This window comes from Protomyctophum parallelum, assembly GCF_964188405.1.
Source record: "Protomyctophum parallelum genome assembly, chromosome: 7".
Taxonomy (NCBI): domain Eukaryota; kingdom Metazoa; phylum Chordata; class Actinopteri; order Myctophiformes; family Myctophidae; genus Protomyctophum; species Protomyctophum parallelum.
Genome location: NC_139705.1, coordinates 52,486,220 through 52,507,123, shown reverse-complemented (window position 1 = coordinate 52,507,123; position 20,904 = coordinate 52,486,220). Strand labels below are relative to the sequence as shown.

Sequence of the window (20,904 nt, the reverse complement as noted above, 5' to 3'; positions counted from 1 at the left end):
TGCTCCATAGCCAAATCCCAATACCCCAAATATCGGCCACTCGCTCACTTACACTCGGTCACTCCAGCATGGTGGTGATACGGTGAGATTGGTGACCTGCTGAAATACGTGACAATTGTGTAGACAATAACATAACGTCAGTGTCTGAATGTAAATCGTTGCAGTTTGTTCATTAGCAGCTTCAACCTAGCGATATTTAGGCCACATATTTAAAGACTTCCATGTAAATTGAGTGAAGACAACAAGATGGTCACATATGTCTGCAGGTCGCCAATTTCATCATAAATTACCATGCTGGAGTGACCGAGTGTGAGTGAACGAGTGTCAGAGTTTTTGGGTATTGGAATTTGGCCCATGGCTCTACTCAGCACACCTGCTCTCCTGCACCGATCCTCTGCACCTGTCTCCCATCCTGCAATCAAGCACTGCCTCTACAAGAGCCCAGTCTGCCCTTCATTCCACGCCAGAGCCCCACATGTCTACATGTATGGTAAAGTACAGCTCAAGCCTTTATGTGTTGTTAAACTGAGTTATAGAGCTAGTTACAGTTTTAGCCTTACGTAGCTATTTCCCCGCCGTGCAACTTTACACGGTTGCAGCTCCTGCCTTTGTTATTTCTCTGAAGACTGACGCCTCCTCTCCTTCTCCTCCTCAGTGTTTGGATTCCCACGCTGAGTTTGGCCGACCTGGAGAGCCACCGATCTACTACTACTACCCCACTCCCTTCCCTACAAACCTTTTGTGAATACACCTGAACTAGACCTGAACAACGCCTCCTCTCTTGCTGTGCTCTTGGGTCACACTTACTGAATATAACAGTTTGAAGACGGTGTGCGGGTGTTTGTTCCTGTTTCATTGTCGTACCCTCTCCTACGCACCTGTCGCCTGTAGGGGGCACCATAACCCTCTCCTACGCACCTGTCGCCTGTAGGTGTGCAAAAGCCTTGCTTTTTACAGGGGTCCTTGAAATGAAAAGGTTTGGTCTAAAAGGGCATGAATGGTGCTGTCTGTCTGTCTGTCTGTCTGTCTGTCTGTCTGTCTCAGAAGGACACAGACAGTAACCCTCACACTCTGAGATCTCCAAGGCGACAGATGCTTTATCGCAGGCTGGTGATTCGTGTCCTCAACCCTGGGTGACTCAATGAACAACAGCATGGCAGCCATCGGCATGCGGGGTGTTTCTTAATGTGCCTTCTGGTTACATTCCGTATTCCGGGTTCCCGTTCAGAAGGGGTTAATGTGCCTTCTGGTTACATTCCGTATTCCGTACGGTTCAGAAGGGGTTAATGTGCCTTCTGGTTACATTCCGTATTCCGTACGGTTCAGAAGGGGTTAATGTGCCTTCTGGTTACATTCCGTATTCCGTACGGTTCAGAAGGGGTTAATGTGCCTTCTGGTTACATTCCGTATTCCGTACGGTTCAGAAGGGGTTAATGTGCCTTCTGGTTACATTCCGTATTCCGTACGGTTCAGAAGGGGTTAATGTGCCTTCTGGTTACATTCCGTATTCCGTACGGTTCAGAAGGGGTTAATGTGCCTTCTGGTTACATTCCGTATTCCGTACGGTTCAGAAGGGGTTAATGTGCCTTCTGGTTACATTCCGTATTCCGTACGGTTCAGAAGGGGTTAATGTGCCTTCTGGTTACATTCCGTATTCCGTACGGTTCCGTTCAGAACGGGTTAATGTGCCTTCTGGTTACATTCCGTATTCCGTACGGTTCCGTACGGTTGGTGTCTGGGATGTGTGGTATCGTGTCATTCTCAGTTTTTATGTTGTCTCGGAAACAGTGTTGGGGGAATATGACTTACTGTAGGAGAGTAAATATGTTACTTATTACTCCGTAGAAAAGCTAACAATATTATATTACGTATATTACTTGGAATCAAGACTAATATATATGACGTATTGATTGGGCTGTATTTTTGCGTGTCTTAAGTACCAGGTCTTATCACTTAACTTAAGACCTGGAGGCGTGTTCAATGCCATTTGGCTGTTCTGAGTGGCCAACTAGTACCATCGGGGGGGGGGGGGGCATGTCTCCGAAGTGTCGCAGAAAGGACGCCCATGGGAATGTATAGATTTAGAATCACGGCGTTCCTTTAACATACTCACAGGGACCGCCTTCTAATCCAACACAAACAAAGCATTAAGGAGGCCCAAATAAATAACGTTTTCACGGACGGCTCCCGGAGACAGAAGTACAGCTGAGCTGCATTATGGGTGAACCTTATCCCTGGGTGTTTGTGTCGAGGCAGAGACTGCTCTTGGGAAGGCTGTAGCCGCGCAGGAGCTCATTTGTCTGGGGGTCTATTCCAGCACGGCAGCCAGCCGCCGCCCGCCCTCCCCGTCCCCCCCTCCCCCCCGTCACAATCTGTCCTTGTCAGGGGCTTCCCACAATGCACTACTCCCACACTGACCACCCTGGTCCTCTGACCGGCTGCGCAGACCGACAGACAGACAGACAGACAGACAGACAGACAGACAGAGGGAGAGACACGCAGTCGCAGACAGCCATGAACACAGACGGGCACATAAACGCAGCTCACACTCACACACTCACACACTCACACACTCACACTCACACACACACACACACACACACTCCACTTGACATTCCAACACCATAGCTCTCTGCGCTCCGAGCCGTACATCACACAGATGCTTCAGCCCAAAAGCCCCAAAAGCAGAGAGGAAACTGGCAAATGTTGCCAGTTTGAACCCTGCATGCGGGCTCCCCTCCAGAGTTAGTGTCAAAGTGTCCTTGGGCAAGACACTGAACCCCTAATTGCTCCCGATGTGCAGGTTGGTGCCTTGCATGGTTCCGCCATCAGTGTATGAATGTGTGTGTGAATGGGTGAATGTAATGCACAGTCTATGTAAAGGTGTATGAATGTGTGTGTGTGTGAATGGGTGAATGTAATGAACCATCAGTGTGTAAATGTGTGTGTGAATGGGTGAATGTAATGAACCATCAGTGTATGAATGTGTGTGTGTGAATGGGTGAATGTAATGAACCATTTACCTCAGTTTAACTGTATAGCTTCGAACCGCACCGTTTTCCCTCTCTGTTTTTCCCTGTTCATCCTGAATTAGAAAACGTAGCGGTGGATGTGTTGTTGAAAACGTAACGGTGGATGTGTTGTTGAAAACGTAACGGTGGATGTGTTGTTGAAAACGTAGCGGTGGATGTGTTGTTGAAAACGTAGCGGTGGATGTGTTGTTGAAAACGTAGCGGTGGATGTGTTGTTGAAAACGTAGCGGTGGATGTGTTGTTGAAAACGTAGCGGTGGATGTGTTGTTGAAAACGTAGCGGTGGATGTGTTGTTGAAAACGTAACGGTGGATGTGTTGTTGAAAACGTAGCGGTGGATGTGTTGTTGAAAACGTAGCGGTGGATGGGTTGTTGAAAACGTAGCGGTGGATGTGTTGTTGAAAACGTAGCGGTGGATGTGTTGTTGAAAACGTAGCGGTGGATGTGTTGTTGAAAACGTAACGGTGGATGTGTTGTTGAAAACGTAACGGTGGATGTGTTGTTGAAAACGTAGCGGTGGATGTGTTGTTGAAAACGTAACGGTGGATGTGTTGTTGAAAACGTAGCGGTGGATGTGTTGTTGAAAACGTAGCGGTGGATGTGTTGTTGAAAACGTAACGGTGGATGTGTTGTTGAAAACGTAGCGGTGGATGTGTTGTTGAAAACGTAGCGGTGGATGTGTTGTTGAAAACGTAACGGTGGATGTGTTGTTGAAAACGTAGCGGTGGATGTGTTGTTGAAAACGTAGAGGTGGATGTGTTGTTGAAAACGTAACGGTGGATGTGTTGTTGAAAACGTAACGGTGGATGTGTTGTTGAAAACGTAACGGTGGATGTGTTGTTGAAAACGTAGCGGTGGATGTGTTGTTGAAAACGTAGAGGTGGATGTGTTGTTGAAAACGTAACGGTGGATGTGTTGTTGAAAACGTAGCGGTGGATGTGTTGTTGAAAACGTAGAGGTGGATGTGTTGTTGAAAACGTAACGGTGGATGTGTTGTTGAAAACGTAACGGTGGATGTGTTGTTGAAAACGTAACGGTGGATGTGTTGTTGAAAACGTAGAGGTGGATGTGTTGTTGAAAACGTAGCGGTGGATGTGTTGTTGAAAACGTAACGGTGGATGTGTTGTTGAAAACATAACGGTGGATGTGTTGTTGAAAACGTAACGGTGGATGTGTTGTTGAAAACGTAGCGGTGGATGTGTTGTTGAAAACGTAACGGTGGATGTGTTGTTGAAAACGTAACGGTGGATGTGTTGTTGAAAACGTAACGGTGGATGTGTTGTTGAAAACGTAGCGGTGGATGTGTTGTTGAAAACGTAGTGGTGGATGTGTTGTTGAAAACGTAACGGTGGATGTGTTGTTGAAAACGTAGCGGTGGATGTGTTGTTGAAAACGTAGCGGTGGATGTGTTGTTGAAAACGTAGTGGTGGATGTGTTGTTGAAAACGTAGCGGTGGATGTGTTGTTTAAAACGTAACGGTGGATGTGTTGTTGAAAACGTAACGGTGGATGTGTTGTTGAAAACGTAACGGTGGATGTGTTGTTGAAAACGTAGCGGTGGATGTGTTGTTGAAAACGTAGAGGTGGATGTGTTGTTGAAAACGTAACGGTGGATGTGTTGTTGAAAACGTAGCGGTGGATGTGTTGTAGAAAACGTAGCGGTGGATGTGTTGTTGAAAACGTAGCAGTGGATGTGTTGTTGCGCTGGAGGTGTCGTGCATGCTAGCAGATCTACAAGCTCACCCTGGATCATTTGGCTGCGGCAACGCACAACCGACCTGAATCAGGCGACATACGTCAGCTAGTCAGCCACTGTTGATTCCGTTGACTAAAACTAGGAAGAAGAATGCTCGTCGACTACCCTTAACCGCGTGTAAGCCTCGTCTTACACGCGGTTGAGCCTAATTCTCCGTTTATCTGTGGTGGGAAACGTACGTTTCTCAAGCACCAAAATGTACAGTATAATGTACAGTATAATGTACAGTATATACGTGAAGCCATAATAAGGCAGCTTTATAGCCGAGACTGGAAGTGTCCATTATGATGTTGGATCACCATTATGATTAGATTGGATCACCATTATGATTAGATTGGATTACCATTATAATTAGATTGGATTACCGTTATTATGTTGGATTAGCATTATGATGATTCTCCACATGATTAAACTGCTGGCACACAATTGCATGAATGTGCACGCAGATGATTGCACGCACGCACGTGCGCGTGAGCATGCACACACACACTCCATACTTGAGACCCAGAGTAGAGGAAGAGCAATCAAGTGAGGGAAAGGGTAAGGGAGAGAGAGAGAGAGAGAGAGAGAGAGAGAGAGAGAGAGAGAGAGAGAGAGAGAGAGAGAGACAGAGACAGAGACAGAGACAGAGACAGAGACAGAGACAGAGAGAGAGAGAGAGAGAGAGAGAGAGAGAGAGAGAGAGAGAGAGTGAGCGAGCATCAGTCTGTGTCGGTGTCGTGCGCCCCTGCTCTGCCAGGGGGAACATACTGGAGGAATGGGAACTCGTAAAGCACATTACGGTCAAGACATTCCACTGATTATGGTGATCTGTGGTAATCAGGGACCGTCCAGCAGAATGATTAGAATCAGAACATGTGGGCTGAAGGGCTCACTTTAAGACGTCCATCAGAATGATTAGAAGCAGAACATGTGGGCTGAAGGGCTCACTTTAAGACGTCCATCAGAATGATTAGAAGCAGAACATGTGGGCTGAAGGGCTCACTTTAAGACGTCCAGCAGAATATGATTAGGAGCAGAACATGTGGGCTGAAGGGCTCACTTTAAGACGTCCATCAGAATGATTAGGAACCAGGGCTGAAGTGCATGTAAATGTCACCCTCTGAGACATCACATTAACATAACAATCAGATGAACATCGTATCAAAAACCCATTCTGACCTGAGATCAGATTCTAAAAATGGTCTTCTACATCCTGACAGTTTTCTGAAAAGAGCTACGTTTCTATGTCAGTCGTTCTTGGATTTAAAAAAAATAATAGCAGACCTACAAGCTCATAGCGCGCCACTCGGTGGCGCGCTATGAGCTTGTAGATCTGCTCTTTTTCAATAGCTATAAAGCATAACATAATGCTAGCACCAAAAGGGATTCCCGCCCCAAAATGGGATAATGGTAACAGCAATAGGAAACAAAATTAACCCAAACATTTCATAATATATCATTTCATATTATCTCATCAGGCATAATTCATGGAAAATAAATAACAATCATAAATCATAAAGAAAGTATACAAATGGCTTCAACATACCATGTATACTATACTTAATCCAATTTGGGCGGGAACCCCTTTTGGTATTAGCATTATGTTATGCTTTAGCTATTGAAAAATAGCAGATCTACAAGCTAATAGCAAGCTTGTAGATCTGCTATTTTTGAAAAATCGAAGAACGACTGACATAGAAACATAGCTTTTTCAGAAAACTGTCAGGATGTAGAAGACATTTTTAGAATCTGATCTCAGGTCAGAATGGGTTAATAGAGTTGTTCCGATAACGATACTGGTATGGGTTCCTCGGACCGATACCACCCTCAAGTATAGGCTATACTCGTACTCGGTACTCAGAACCGGGCCCGGTACTCTGACCCGAGTACCAAAACATCCAATAGGCTGAAGGAATGGAGCAGGTCTGACCACAACACTGCAGCACATCACCCAAAAACAGCCTTGAAATGGGGTGACAGCAGACTGCTGGGCGAGCGCTGGCGCTTTGGGGGCATAGGGAGCCTATAAACAGACACACAAAGGGACACACACAATGCTGTGCATTGGAGTGGCTGCACCACTCAAAGAGATATCCCTAGAGACTAAAGGCTCATACATAGTCTGGATTTTCGGTGGTTAGGTGACCACCGAACTACAACATGACGTCACTGAGGTGACCACCGAACTACAACATGACGTCACTGAGGTGACCACCGAACTACAACATGACGTCACTGAGGTGACCACCGAACTACAACATGATGTCACTGAGGTGACCACCGAACTACAACATGACGTCACTGAGGTGACCACCACACTACAACATGACGTCACTGAGGTGACCACCGAACTACAACATGACGTCACTGAGCCGCGGTGAAGAGCAAACCACCGCCACCACTCCAGCCCTTCTCTCTGTTTTTACACACCACCGCTAAACGTTATTTCAGCTCCGGTGGTCAGCTCACCACCGGAGCGGTGGTCACCTCACCACCGGAGCGGTGGTCACCTCACCACCGGAGCGGTGTTCACCTCACCACCGGAGCAGTGGTCACCTCACCACCGGAGCGGTGGTCACCTCACCACCGGAGCGGTGGTCACCTCACCACCGGAGCGGTGGTCACCTCACCACCGAAAATCCAGACTATGAATAGGCCTTAACAATAGAGATATCCCTATAGACTATTGCAGCCGCAGTGACTTTACAGAAAAGTGGGTAATTTCTCCCCGAGTAGCAGATCATTGGAAATGCATTGGTTGCTTTAAGTTAAATATATTTTTTTAAATCATCAAAGTGGAAATCTCAAGTGGGCATTTCTACTTGTATGAGGTGGATTCTAAAGCGCTTTGAGCACTTGGAAAAGCTCTATGAAAAAAAATCGCCATTCATTGAAAGTTATATTAAATATAATATTGAAAAATAACTATAAAACATGTCAAAGTGAAAAGTTACAAGACAGTTTGAATGGGTTTTCTATAAGTGAAATTGCCCCGGAATAATTGAAAGCAAAACCACATCGTCCACCCAGACTGCAAATGCTGCTCATCTTACCAAACAGAAAAATGACTGCATCAATTTGGGAGAATTGGGAGACCTATAATTGCACGAAAAATGTTCGTCAACTACCTTTTTCCTCTGACGAAAACTAAATGGAAACTATCTATGATGACTAAAACTAAGACTAAATAATTATACTGACAATTTCGTCAACAAATAAAAACTAGAATAATATGTTAGGAAGGGACTAGTGGACAAGAGATCCAGTATGAGTCATTTTACACCTGGTTGCATGCTGAAAATAGCCGATCTACAAGCTCGCAACGCGTTGTGAGCTTGTAGATCGGCTATTTTCAGCAAGTGTAAAAACAGTCATTATGACGGCATCAAGGCCCACCAAAATACATTTTAGTCGACTAAATCACCTGTAGATTTAGTCGACTAAAATCTTATGACATTTAGGTCGCATTCATACCAGAGAGCTTTGCTGCGATTAAAACGAATCCTGCTGCGCATTGTCAGAAAGTGCGCTTCGTTTGGCAGGTGTGAAGGCTCATTCGAATCCTAATGCGCAGCAAATAACCGCATTTTACTCCGCCCAAAAACGTGGGTTTCGCTTCGCTTCGAATCGCACTTGACTACGATTCGGTGCAGGTGTGAATGCAATCCGCAGTAAATAAAGGAAATGAAGCAAACATAATGTGGCGGGTGAGGAGCTGAACACAGTTGGAGACGGTTAAGGCATATTTTACGCAGCTCAAAGATGTCCCGTTACTGTGGATAGACGTGGTCGAATAAGGAGACTGAAGCCCTGATCGAAATGAGGACGTGTACATTAATCAATTGCTTAAGAAAACACATAAAAACACTGCAGTGTATTATAGCCTACATAATATTCTGTCTGTCTGTCTGTCTGTGCGTGCGTGCCGTAAACATGGAGTGCTGTCACTGTGTGGGACTGGGGAGTTATATCAGTGCGCTCATGCAGCGCTGTGCCTCCATGCCCAAAAGAACAGTGTGTGGCGGCTGCGTGCGTAGAGAGAGAGAGAGAGAGGGGGGGGGGGGTCCCAGACGGCACGACACATGCACGTTATGAGTGTAATTTTATCACCATAGATTTCACTGTGTAGGCTATAGTTTATGAATGGAACACATTGATAAAGGTCCCCTCTGCTGCGTTTCCAATTGCTGCGAATGACAGTGTGAAGGCAAACCCCAGCCAATTAAAAATGCAATAATCCCAATTCCCCGCCCATACGGATCTGAGTCTACTGAAGTATTAGGTGAGAATGTGACCTTAGTCGACTAAAACTAGACTAACAATAAAACATTCCGGGTGACTAAAATGCGACTAAAACTAAATGAAAACTATTCAAAAGACAAAGCCTAAAACTAAAATAGAAATTTGATGCCAAAAACAACACTGGTTGCTATAATACAGTAATACTGTATTATAATACAGTAATACTGTATTATAATACAGTAATACTGTATTATAATACTCTGCATTCATCATAATTGAAATAACCTTTTTTTTTTCTCCATTCGGCAGTGTTCTTTTTGACATTTTAGTTTTAGTCCCTTGAATAGTTTTCATTTAGTTTTAGTCACCTGGAATGTTTTAGTGTTAGTCTAGTTTTAGTCGACAAAATCGAAAGTTGATTTAGTCGACTAAAATGTGTTTTGGCGAGCATTGATGCCGTCATAAATAGACTGAAGTGATTTTACACTTGCTGAAAATAGCCGATCTACAAGCTGCGACGCGTTGTGAGCCTGTAGATCTGCTATTTTCAGCATGCAACCAAGTGTAAAATGACTCATACTGGATCTCTTGTCCACTAGTCCCTTCCTAACATTTTAGTCTAGTTTTTATTTGTTGATGAAATTGCCACTATATTTAGTCTGGTTTTAGTCATCATGGCTTAGTTTTCATTTAGTTTCCGTCAGTGGGAAAAAGAACATTTTTCGTCTTTTATAGTCGACGAAATCAACATTGATTCGGCACAGGAGTTTGGGAGCTTTGGGGGGAGAGAATAAAGTCCTGAGAAAATACCACAGGCCTGACAGACAGAGGGACAAGAGTGATTCTGTCCCAGGAGCACTGATTCGGGTCCACAGGGACCTTATAACCCATTCTGCGCGGGAGAACGCTTTTTGGTGTATAGCTATTGAAAAATAGCTATAAATATATCTGGGGGTCCTTGACATGAAAATGTTAAGAGAACCTGCACCGACACATAGAAACATCAATAGGGTTTTCTGAAAGCTGTCATGACTTATGTGTCGAATCAGTTCTCAGGTCCAAACGGGATAACAATGGAGAATAAAATAAGTCTCTGGGCCAGCGTCTCCCCAGAGCTCCACACACACACACACACACACACACACACACACACACACACACACACACACACACACACAGCGTCTCCCCAGAGCCCCGACGACGCAACACCATTCATTCAGACCGGAATGGATGTCTGTGATGATGTCATGGGAAAGGAATACATGTCCTATACATGCTCTGTTACCGTGTGTGTGTGTGTGTGTGTGTGTGTGTGTGTGTGTGTGTGTGTGTGTGTGTGTGTGTGTGTGTGTGTGTGTGCGTGCGCCCATGCGCATAACAACTCGGGTACTGTATAACTAAGTACGGATTCTCACAGAAAACACACCTCCACACAGACACACCTTTGGCACACATGCACCCATGTGCACACACACACACACACACACACACACACACACACACACACACACACACACACACACACACACACACGCACAGACACACACACACACACACACACACACACACACACCCATGCGCATAATGGGTACACACATAGGTACAGTGCGTACATCACATGCCCCTATGCACACATGCACTTCAATTATAAATATAGAACTATAGCTGCGGGACCAAAGCCAGGAGGCAATGAGCAATGAGGACATATAATCCATACAGAGAAGAGACATGGAAGACTGCACTGGACAAACAGAAGACCATGGAACTGTGACTGAAGTTCTGACTGGACCAACAGAAGACCATGGAACTGTGACTGAGGTTCTGACTGGACCAACAGAAGACCATGGAACTGTGACTGAAGTTCTGACTGGACCAACAGAAGACCATGGAACTGTGACTGAGGTTCTGACTGGACCAACAGAAGACCATGGAACTGAGACTGAAGTTCTGACTGGACCAACAGAAGATCATGGAACTGTGACTGAAGTTCTGACTGGACCAACAGAAGACCATGGAACTGTGACTGAGGTTCTGACTGGACCAACAGAAGACCATGGAACTGTGACTGAAGTTCTGACTGGACCAACAGAAGACCATGGAACTGTGACTGAGGTTCTTAGACAGGGGTGGGCAACTGGTGGCCCGGGGGCCACATGCGGCCCCCACCTTCACTTAATGTGGCCCTCAGGTTAATGTCAGAATGCTTATATAATGTTGGTTTCAGCTGTTCCACAACATGCAAACATGACCTGCTTTAATTACTTCAGTCTAAATGTGTAGCTCAATGCTCAACACACGTATAATTAAAGGCATTTGAAATTACATAAAAATGTTAATTTTCAGGATTCAAACTAAAAAATATAAAAAGATAATTCATAGCAAAAATAGCCGATCTACAAGCTCAAAACGTGTCGCAGCGCAACATGACGTCACTGAGCCACGGTGAAGAGCAAACCACCGCCACCGCTCCAGCCCTTCTCTCTGTTTTTACTCGCCACCGCTCAACGTTATTTCAGCTCCGGTGGTCAGCTCACCACCGGAGCGGTGGTCACCTCACCACCGGAGCGGTGGTCACCTCACCACCGGAGCGGTGGTCACCTCACCACCGGAGCGGTGGTCACCTCACCACCGGAGCGGTGGTCACCTCACCACCGAAAATCCAGATGAATAGGCCTTAAGACAGCACATCTTTTAGTTTAGTTTAGTCATATAGTCTTGTGTGAATAACCCTTAACACGGTTGCCGTCCTTTATGCTATAGACAGACTGCCTAAGTATGAAGTCACCTTTTTGAACAGCCTCTCTGCACCTCTTCCCAAACGGCTCATAATTATAGACCTGATATACTGTACAGCAGCTGATGAGTATAATGATGACTCACGTCTGTGTCCAGTTAACCCTCAAGACGTACTGTACGTATACTGTACGTATACTTAGCACTATACACTGCAATACTATATACACTGATGCAAGAAAGCTGAGGGCAGCGCCGAAATATGGCTGCAGCTGTGTAGCTCTGATTGTTGTCTCTATCCCCTGTAACTGCAATGAGTGCCTGCACGAACAAGAATTTCACCCATGTTATGTGTTATGTTATGTTATCACCATGTGATGCGACGATAAAGTTTGATTCTGTGTGCGTGCGTGCGTGTGCGTGCGTGTGCATTTGTCTGCAGTGCACATTGTTTGTATTATGTATCTGTGTGTGTGTGTGTTTGTATACTGTATGAACACAAACACACACAGAGACATAATACAAACAATGTGCACCGCAGGCAAACGCACACACACACAAATGTTTAGATATGTGTAAATAAGACTGGTTGCCTGTGTATGAGAATGGGCATGTTTGTGTGACTGTGAACGCCACAGTAAGTCAGTATCCAGATTATTACATAGATATCTAACATCTTCAGGGGCACGGGGATTACAAAGGGATTAAAGATGGAGTGCCGTGATTCTTTTCCCACCCTAAAACATGATCATCGGGTATTATTATTATTATTATTATTATTATATAAGGAGGACGATCGTAAATCATTCGTGAGTTTGTATACTGCATCGCTGAGCAAATGTAACGGGTTGTAATGCTGTAATGCAACAAAATCAAATTAAATTTATCTAATTTCAGACACATGAGACCATATCTAACAACCGATGCAGCTAAACTCTTCATGCATGCTATGATTTTTTCACACATAACGTACTGTTTCACAACCTGGTCACAGACAAACCAGACAACTTTAAAACCCATAGAATCACTGTACAAACAGACATTCAAAACACTTGACCAAAAGCCCATCCGTTACCACCATTGCCACATAGTTCAAAAGTACAACTTATTTAATTTTAACAGCTTCAAACACTTTGCAGATGCTTGTCTCATTTTTAAGATCCTAAATGGACTTGCACCTCCACCACTGAACCAGTTCATAGATCGAAGGGACAGTGGTGACAGAGCAACAAGGGCAACTACCAGAGGGGACTGTGAAGTGCCAATCAGACGTAGTGTGTTTGGTAAAACAGTCTTCTCTGTTAGAGCCTCCCATCACTGGAACAGTCTCTCTTAGAGCCTCCCATCACTGGAACAGTCTCCCCACAGAAGTAAGAGAGACTTCCAACTATCTGACCTTCAAATTCAACCTGAAAAGGTGGCTAAAAACAACTCAAATCTGTAATCATGAGTAACTATCAGCACTAATCAGTATTCAGTGTCATTTCTCACTTCACTTGCAGTTGTTCTGTCCCCTGTACCATGTTGATCTGTATTGTATTGTATTGTGTATGGACTCATGGTGTTGGGTGCCTGCACCCTACACTCTGTCTTTCTTTTATCATTCATTTTTTAAGAGCCTGCCCAGGGACTGAGGGACTACAGATGGAATTTAGCTTTGGCTAACTCTGGCCCATTTACATTGATGTGAAAACTGACATGTTGATTAATGAGCTTTGTCCCTGTCAAATAAATAAATAAATAAATAAAAATAAATAAATGCTAGCTACGGGCTGTGAGCTAATGCTACTTGAGCAAGAGTTATAATTTTGTCTAAAATGTATAAAAATCACACCCATCTCTCTCATTAGCAGGCAACAGTGCAGCACTATCCCTCTCTCTGTTTCTGGCACAACAGCTCCCATACTGGTGCTCATTAACGTCACATAGGTGAACACATAGACACGGACATTGCTGTTCCTTGGGAGTTTTGAAAATAGAAGATCTACAAGCCCGCGATGCGTCACATCGTGACATGTTATGAGCTTGTAGATGGGCTATTTTGTGCGTGCGTAGCATGCGTAGTGTAGCATGTGTGCGTATAGCGTAGCGTAGCGTAGCGTGTCACTCACTCAGCACCAGCACGCCGTGGCGCAGCGACTGGGCGCGGTTGGGCTCCACGGCGACCGTCAGCGTGGTGGCGTTGCCCCCCACCACGCACACACGGCTGTCCTGCTCCGCCTCCCGGAACATACGCAGCAGCTGATTGGCTATCACCCCGTTGAGCACCGAGATGGCCGTCATGGGAACCACGAAGGACAGGAAGGCGTTCACCTGTTGGAGAACAGAGAGATGGTCTTAGTAGGAGGACTTATCCTCTACATTCACCTGTTGGAGGAGAACAGAGAGATGGTCTTAGTAGGAGGACTTATCCTCTACATTCACCTGTTGGAGGAGAACAGAGAGATGGTCTTAGTAGGAGGACTTATCATCTACATTCACCTGTTGGAGAACAGAGAGATGGTCTTAGTAGGAGGACTTATCCTCTACATTCACCTGTTGGAGAACAGAGAGATGGTCTTAGTAGGAGGACTTATCATCTACATTCACCTGTTGGAGAACAGAGAGACGGTCTTAGTAGGAGGACTTATCCTCTACATTCACCTGTTGGAGGAGAACAGAGAGATGGTCTTAGTAGGAGGACTTATCCTCTACATTCACCTGTTGGAGAACAGAGAGATGGTCTTAGTAGGAGGACTTATCCTCTACATTCACCTGTTGGAGAACAGAGAGATGGTCTTAGTAGGAGGACTTATCCTCTACATTCACCTGTTGGAGAACAGAGAGATGGTCTTAGTAGGAGGACTTATCCTCTACATTCACCTGTTGGAGAACAGAGAGATGGTCTTAGTAGGAGGACTTATCATCTACATTCACCTGTTGGAGAACAGAGAGATGGTCTTAGTAGGAGGACTTATCCTCTACATTCACCTGTTGGAGAACAGAGAGATGGTCTTAGTAGGAGGACTTATCCTCTACATTCACCTGTTGGAGAACAGAGAGATGGTCTTAGTAGGAGGACTTATCCTCTACATTCACCTGTTGGAGAACAGAGAGATGGTCTTAGTAGGAGGACTTATCCTCTACATTCACCTGTTGGAGGAGAACAGAGAGACGGTCTTAGTAGGAGGACTTATCATCTACATTCACCTGTTGGAGAACAGAGAGATGGTCTTAGTAGGAGGACTTATCCTCTACATTCACCTGTTGGAGAACAGAGAGATGGTCTTAGTAGGAGGACTTATCCTCTACATTCACCTGTTGGAGGAGAACAGAGAGATGGTCTTAGTAGGAGGACTTATCATCTACACTTTTAGACCGCGGTCGACATCATGGATTAAAAAATGCTACGCCAGACTTTCCGGTCCTTCATTGCCATCCCCGGTTCAATACAACACGCGCACATGCACACGCACACACGCACACACACACACACACACACACACACACACACACAATATAAGAATGAAAAACTATAGCATGTACGAACTTGCACAAGCAATACTACACAGACAAAGTGAAAGTGGGAACCTAAATGGGTTCTTGAGGTGAGGTTTGAGAATGTCGTTTATTACATTATGCTGTTTTTATTTATTTTGTCCTCCACTTAGTTATTTCTCTCACGTGCGATAATTGCAACCAGATGCTAATTTGCAGCTGTGGAACTTTAAGGGCTTAATGTTAGCGTTGGCATCATTAAGCTGCAGATAATGGCTGCGAGCGACGTGCAATGAGGCTATCAGTGACCATTTACACTCTTTGTCAATTTGCCACTGTGTGTGTGTGTGTGTGTGTGTGTGTGTGTGTGTGTGTTTCTCTGCCTTGAATCAGCTCCCTCTGCCAACACGACTATTAGCTTCGTGGTTTTCTATGGAGGCTATCAGACGGTCATGAATATAATGTGACCAGATTTGACTAAAAGACTGCCATCGCGCAAATTACAGCTTTTCACCAGAGGAGAAAAGCTGTAACACACACACACACACACACACCCACACCCACACCCACACACACACACACACACACACACACACACACACACACACACACACACACACACACACACACACACACACACACACAATATATCAGATCGGAGCCACACATTCACAGTCATAATTATGAGCCGGGCTTAGACGCCCGCACGGCACGGGCTTGCAAGGCAATCAAGCGCTCCCCTTCCCCAGTTCAGCTACAGAGATGTAGAGATCAGCTGTGAATGATACAAAGTGATTGAAGGTGTGGGTTATCGGTGGAATTTACACCGGTCACGTGACGGTAACCAGCCAATCAGAATCAAGTATTGGGACTACCCATTTTAGAATATGCCTTCTCCGTCTCCAACGGTGTCCAGCTCCTCACCCGCCACATTGTTTGCTTCATTTCCTTTATTTACTGCGGATTGCATTCACACCTGCACCGAATCGTAATCAAGTGCGATTGGAAGCGAAGCGAAACCCCCGTTTTTGGGCGGAGTAAAATGCGGTTCTTTGATACGCATTAGGATTCCAATGAGGCTTCACACCTGCCAAACGAAGTACAGTTTCTGACAATGCACAGCAGGATTCATTTTAATTGCAATAAAGCTTTCTGGTGTGAATGTCACCTTAGACTAAATGAATCGACAATTTCGTCAACAAATTAAAACTAGACAAAAATGTTAGGAAGGGACTAGTGGACAAGAGATCCAGTATAAAATGAAAGACAAGTCGTTTTTACACTTGGTTGCATGCTGAAAATAGGAGATCTTCAAGCTCATCTACAAGCTCACAACGCGTCGCGATGCAACGCTTTGTGAGCTTGTAGATCTGCTATTTTCTGACTAACTTTGAAAACTATTCAAAAGACTGTATGACTAAAATAAATAAATTGCTGTCGCTGCAGGTTACGTCGTGCTCTGCTCTCCTCGGGTGCTCCTCTTGTGCAACACTGAAGCACACACGGTGCAATTGCTCTTCCAAAATTGCCGACGGCAAATTGATTGTCAAGAAGAAATGTCCCAGAATTATACCGACCTTTACATGTATACGACGACGTCGGTGATAATCGAATTTGAAATGGAATGTTCCCTCCAAACCTGCACGTTGGGGGGGGGGGGGCATCTGACTATGACTATGATGGAACACAGTGACATATCAGTCTGTCCTTATCCCATTCTGACCTGAGATCAGATTCTAAACATGTCTTCTACATCCTGACAGTTTTCTGAAAAAGCTATGTTTCTATGTCAGTCGTTCTTCGATTTTTCAAAAATAGCAGACCTACAAGCTCGTAGCGCGCCACTCGGTGGCGCGCTATGAGCTTGTAGATCTGCTATTTTTCAATAGCTAAAGCACAACGTAATGCTAACACCAAAAGGGGTTTCCGCCCAGAATGGGTTAAGTGAGGAAGAAAAATATATGCAGCATGTGAGACTTGACAGGTCGTGCATGCGTGCGAGCGTGTGACCTGTCAAGTTTTTCAACTTTTCCATCATCCTTTTTTCCCAGCATTCTCTCTGTGCCCCCGACACACACACACACACACACACACACACACACACACACACACACACACACACACACACACACACACACACACACACACACACACACACACACACACACACACACACACACACACACACACACACACACACACTTGTAAAAGCAAGCAAAGCAATTGTAGCTTTCTGCAGCGTTAATGGTTGTCATGATGATGATTGATGATTGATGATGAATGATGATGATTGATTGGAGATTAAACACACAGAGTGGAACTGACTCCCACGCAGAGGAATGATTCTAATACAAATAAATGTATAAGATAATGACAAAAGCAAATAGGAATATAATTGTAAAAAAAAAAATGGCCTCATGATGGTGCTACGTATGACAGGCAGATGTGGAAAATGGCCTCATGATGGTGCTACGTATGACAGGCAGATGTGGAAAATGTCCTCATGATGGTGCTACGTATGACAGGCAGATGTGGAAAATGGCCTCATGATGGTGCTACGTATGACAGGCAGATGTGGAAAATGTCCTCATGATGGTGCTACGTATGACAGGCAGATGTGGAAAATGGCCTCATGATGGTGCTACGTATGACAGGCAGATGTGGAAAATGTCCTCATGATGGTGCTACGTATGACAGGCAGATGTGGAAAATGGCCTCATGATGGTGCTACGTATGACAGGCAGATGTGGAGAATGGCCTCATGATGGTGCTACGTATGACAGGCAGATGTGGAAAATGGCCTCATGATGGTGCTACGTATGACAGGCAGATGTGGAAAATGGCCTCATGATGGTGCTACGTATGACAGGCAGATGTGGAAAATGCGGGGAGGCCAAAGTAGTACAGATATCGGTGCATGCAGTTATGGGTGAACACGTGAATTGGTCTGTTTTATAGCGCCACCATGAGGCTGATTTGGCCTGTTTTATAGCGCCACCATGAGGCTGGTTTGGCCTGTTTTATAGCGCCACCATGAGGCTGGTTTGGCCTGTTTTATAGCGCCACCATGAGGCTGGTTTGGCCTGTTTTATAGCGCCACCATGAGGCTGATTTGGCCTGTTTTATAGCGCCACCATGAGGCTGATTTGGCCTGTTTTATAGCGCCACCATGAGGCTGGTTTGGCCTGTTTTATAGCGCCACCATGAGGCTGATTTGGCCTGTTTTATAGCGCCACCATGAGGCTGAATTGGCCTGTTTTATAGCGCCACCATGAGGCTGATTTGAAATGTTTCAAGTGGCACTTGGAAGGCAATCCTATAGCCAATGGGGATGGAGTAATATGGGGGAAGGGGACAGGTCTGTGTTGATCACATGACTATGGAGATGAGTGTGTATGGGTAAAATGTGTACGAGTAAATGTAAATGAACGTTTTCTTGTGCAAAACGCTGCCTCCTGGTGGCGCTATAAACAGGCCTCTGTGGAGAATGTGGGGCAGATGTTGGTCGTTTGGCGTTCAGGTGGTGTGTGTGTGTGTGTGTGTGTGTGTGTGTGTGTGTGTGTGCACAGTTTGGTCTGGACCGAGTCAACGGTGCCGGAGATTAGCTGTACGCGGACGGACGGACGGACGGACGGACGGACGGACGCACATTTCGATTTCTTTACTTGAGTCCACATTTATAAAATATATTATCAAGGGCACAACTATTTTCAGTTGCTTCTGATATACTACACACTCGAAACATCACGTGTCTCAGTGTTTGAGTCCAAACAAGCCCTAAATGTACAGAATATACAGTAGGCAACACATGAACTTATTCACAGCCAACATTGGTCACTTCAGTCTGTCATATTATTAACACCGAAAGTAAATCATGGGTACAAAAAACACCTTCTCCTCCAAATAGACCGACTGCTGAACGATTGAACAGTATGTTGAAGCTGCTTTGCCTTACACTTTACCCTATAATCCTCAAGCCTCTGACCACTAGCCTGTGGACACACGCACGGACGGAGTGCAAAACATACTCAACGAAGCCCCCCAGCCTCAGACAGTAGTGGTGCTGATGGCAATCATTAGTGGAACATATGAGAGCACTGTATGTGGGCCAGATATACTGCTCTGGTGTGTGTGTGTGTGTGTGTGTGTATATATAGAGAGAGAGAGAGAGAGAGAGAGAGAGAGAGAGAGAGAGAGAGAGAGAGAGAGAGAGAGAGAGAGAGAGAGAGAGAGAGAGAGAGAGAGAGAGAGAGAGAGGGGGAGAGAGGGGAGAGAGAGAGAGAGAGAGAGAGAGAGAGAGAGAGAGAAAGAGGGAGATCGAGAGACTTTGACTTTTAACCAAATCTTTATTTTAACAAAACTCTCATCAATCAACAAGTCTCACAAAAATAGGATTAAAAAAAAAATCACATCATTTCCAAAGAGAAAATAAGTTGCTCATCCATTATGGAACACAACAATTCATCATATGTCCAGACCATCATAAAATTGATCAATGTCATTCATTGCTTTATAAAAATTTAAATCAATCATGATTCTCGCTTTCACCATCCTTTTTTAAACAATAAATCCACATCAATGTCCACTGAGTCGTCAATTTTCCTTTCTCTAACATAGATAGCCATCTTTGCCTGTCCCAGAATGAGTTGAGACTTTTGTTTTGTCTATATTTAAAACCCAAAATAAATATTTGTAAGGAGAAAACTTCTCCCACCATGCTGAATAGCCTCTCCAGCAACCTACACATATCCTCAAAACTGTCTTTTTTCTCAGAAACCACAGACATTTGGGCCAAACACCATGCTTTGAACAACTTCTGCATCTCACCGTTATTAATGCGAGAGGCAGAAATCCTACCACCTCTCCAACAGCATAACTAAATCCTACCACCTCTCCAACAGCATAACTAACTCCTACCACCTCTCCAACAGCATAACTAAATCCTACCACCTCTCCAACAGCATAACTAACTCCTACCACCTCTCCAACAGCATAACTAACTCCTACCACCTCTCCAACAGCATAACTAAATCCTACCACCTCTCCAACAGCATAACTAAATCCTACCACCTCTCCAACAGCATAACTAACTCCTACCACCTCTCCAACAGCATAACTAACTCCTACCACCTCTCCAACAGCATAACTAACTCCTACCACCTCTCCAACAGCATAACTAAATCCTACCACCTCTCCAACAGCATAACTAACTCCTACCACCTCTCCAACAGCATAACTAAATCCTACCACCTCTTCAACAGCATAACTAAATCCTACCACCTCTCCAACAGCATAACTAACTCCTACCACCTCTCCAACAGCATAACTAACTCCTACCACCTCTCCAACAGCATAACTAACTCCTACCACCTCTCCAACAGCATAACTAAATCCTACCACCTCTCCAACAGCATAACTAACTCCTACCACCTCTCCAACAGCATAACTAAATCCTACCACCTCTCCAACAGCATAACTAAATCCTACCACCTCTCCAACAGCATAACTAACTCCTACCACCTCTCCAACAGCATAACTAAATCCTACCACCTCTCCAACAGCATAACTAAATCCTACCACCTCTCCAACAGCATAACTAAATGCTCACAACTTTAATAGCATGTAGTCGGCGTGTCAGGTTCTCAACATCTCCATGGCCACTAAACCACGGGCAGAACGCCCTG

At 45.0% G+C, this 20,904-nt stretch overlaps 1 protein-coding gene across 1 annotated transcript in view; it reads right to left on the bottom strand.

The window, feature by feature from the left end:
- Positions 1-20,904, bottom strand: part of LOC310862163 (neurotensin receptor type 1-like) — a gene marked incomplete at both ends in the record, with an annotated part of 144,048 nt that overhangs the window by 58,155 nt on the left and 64,989 nt on the right. Inside the window, one exon of the mRNA XM_083769897.1 lies at positions 13,855-14,056. Within this exon, the coding sequence (XP_083626023.1) occupies positions 13,855-14,056 (202 nt within the window). The remainder of the gene's footprint in view (positions 1-13,854; positions 14,057-20,904) is intronic.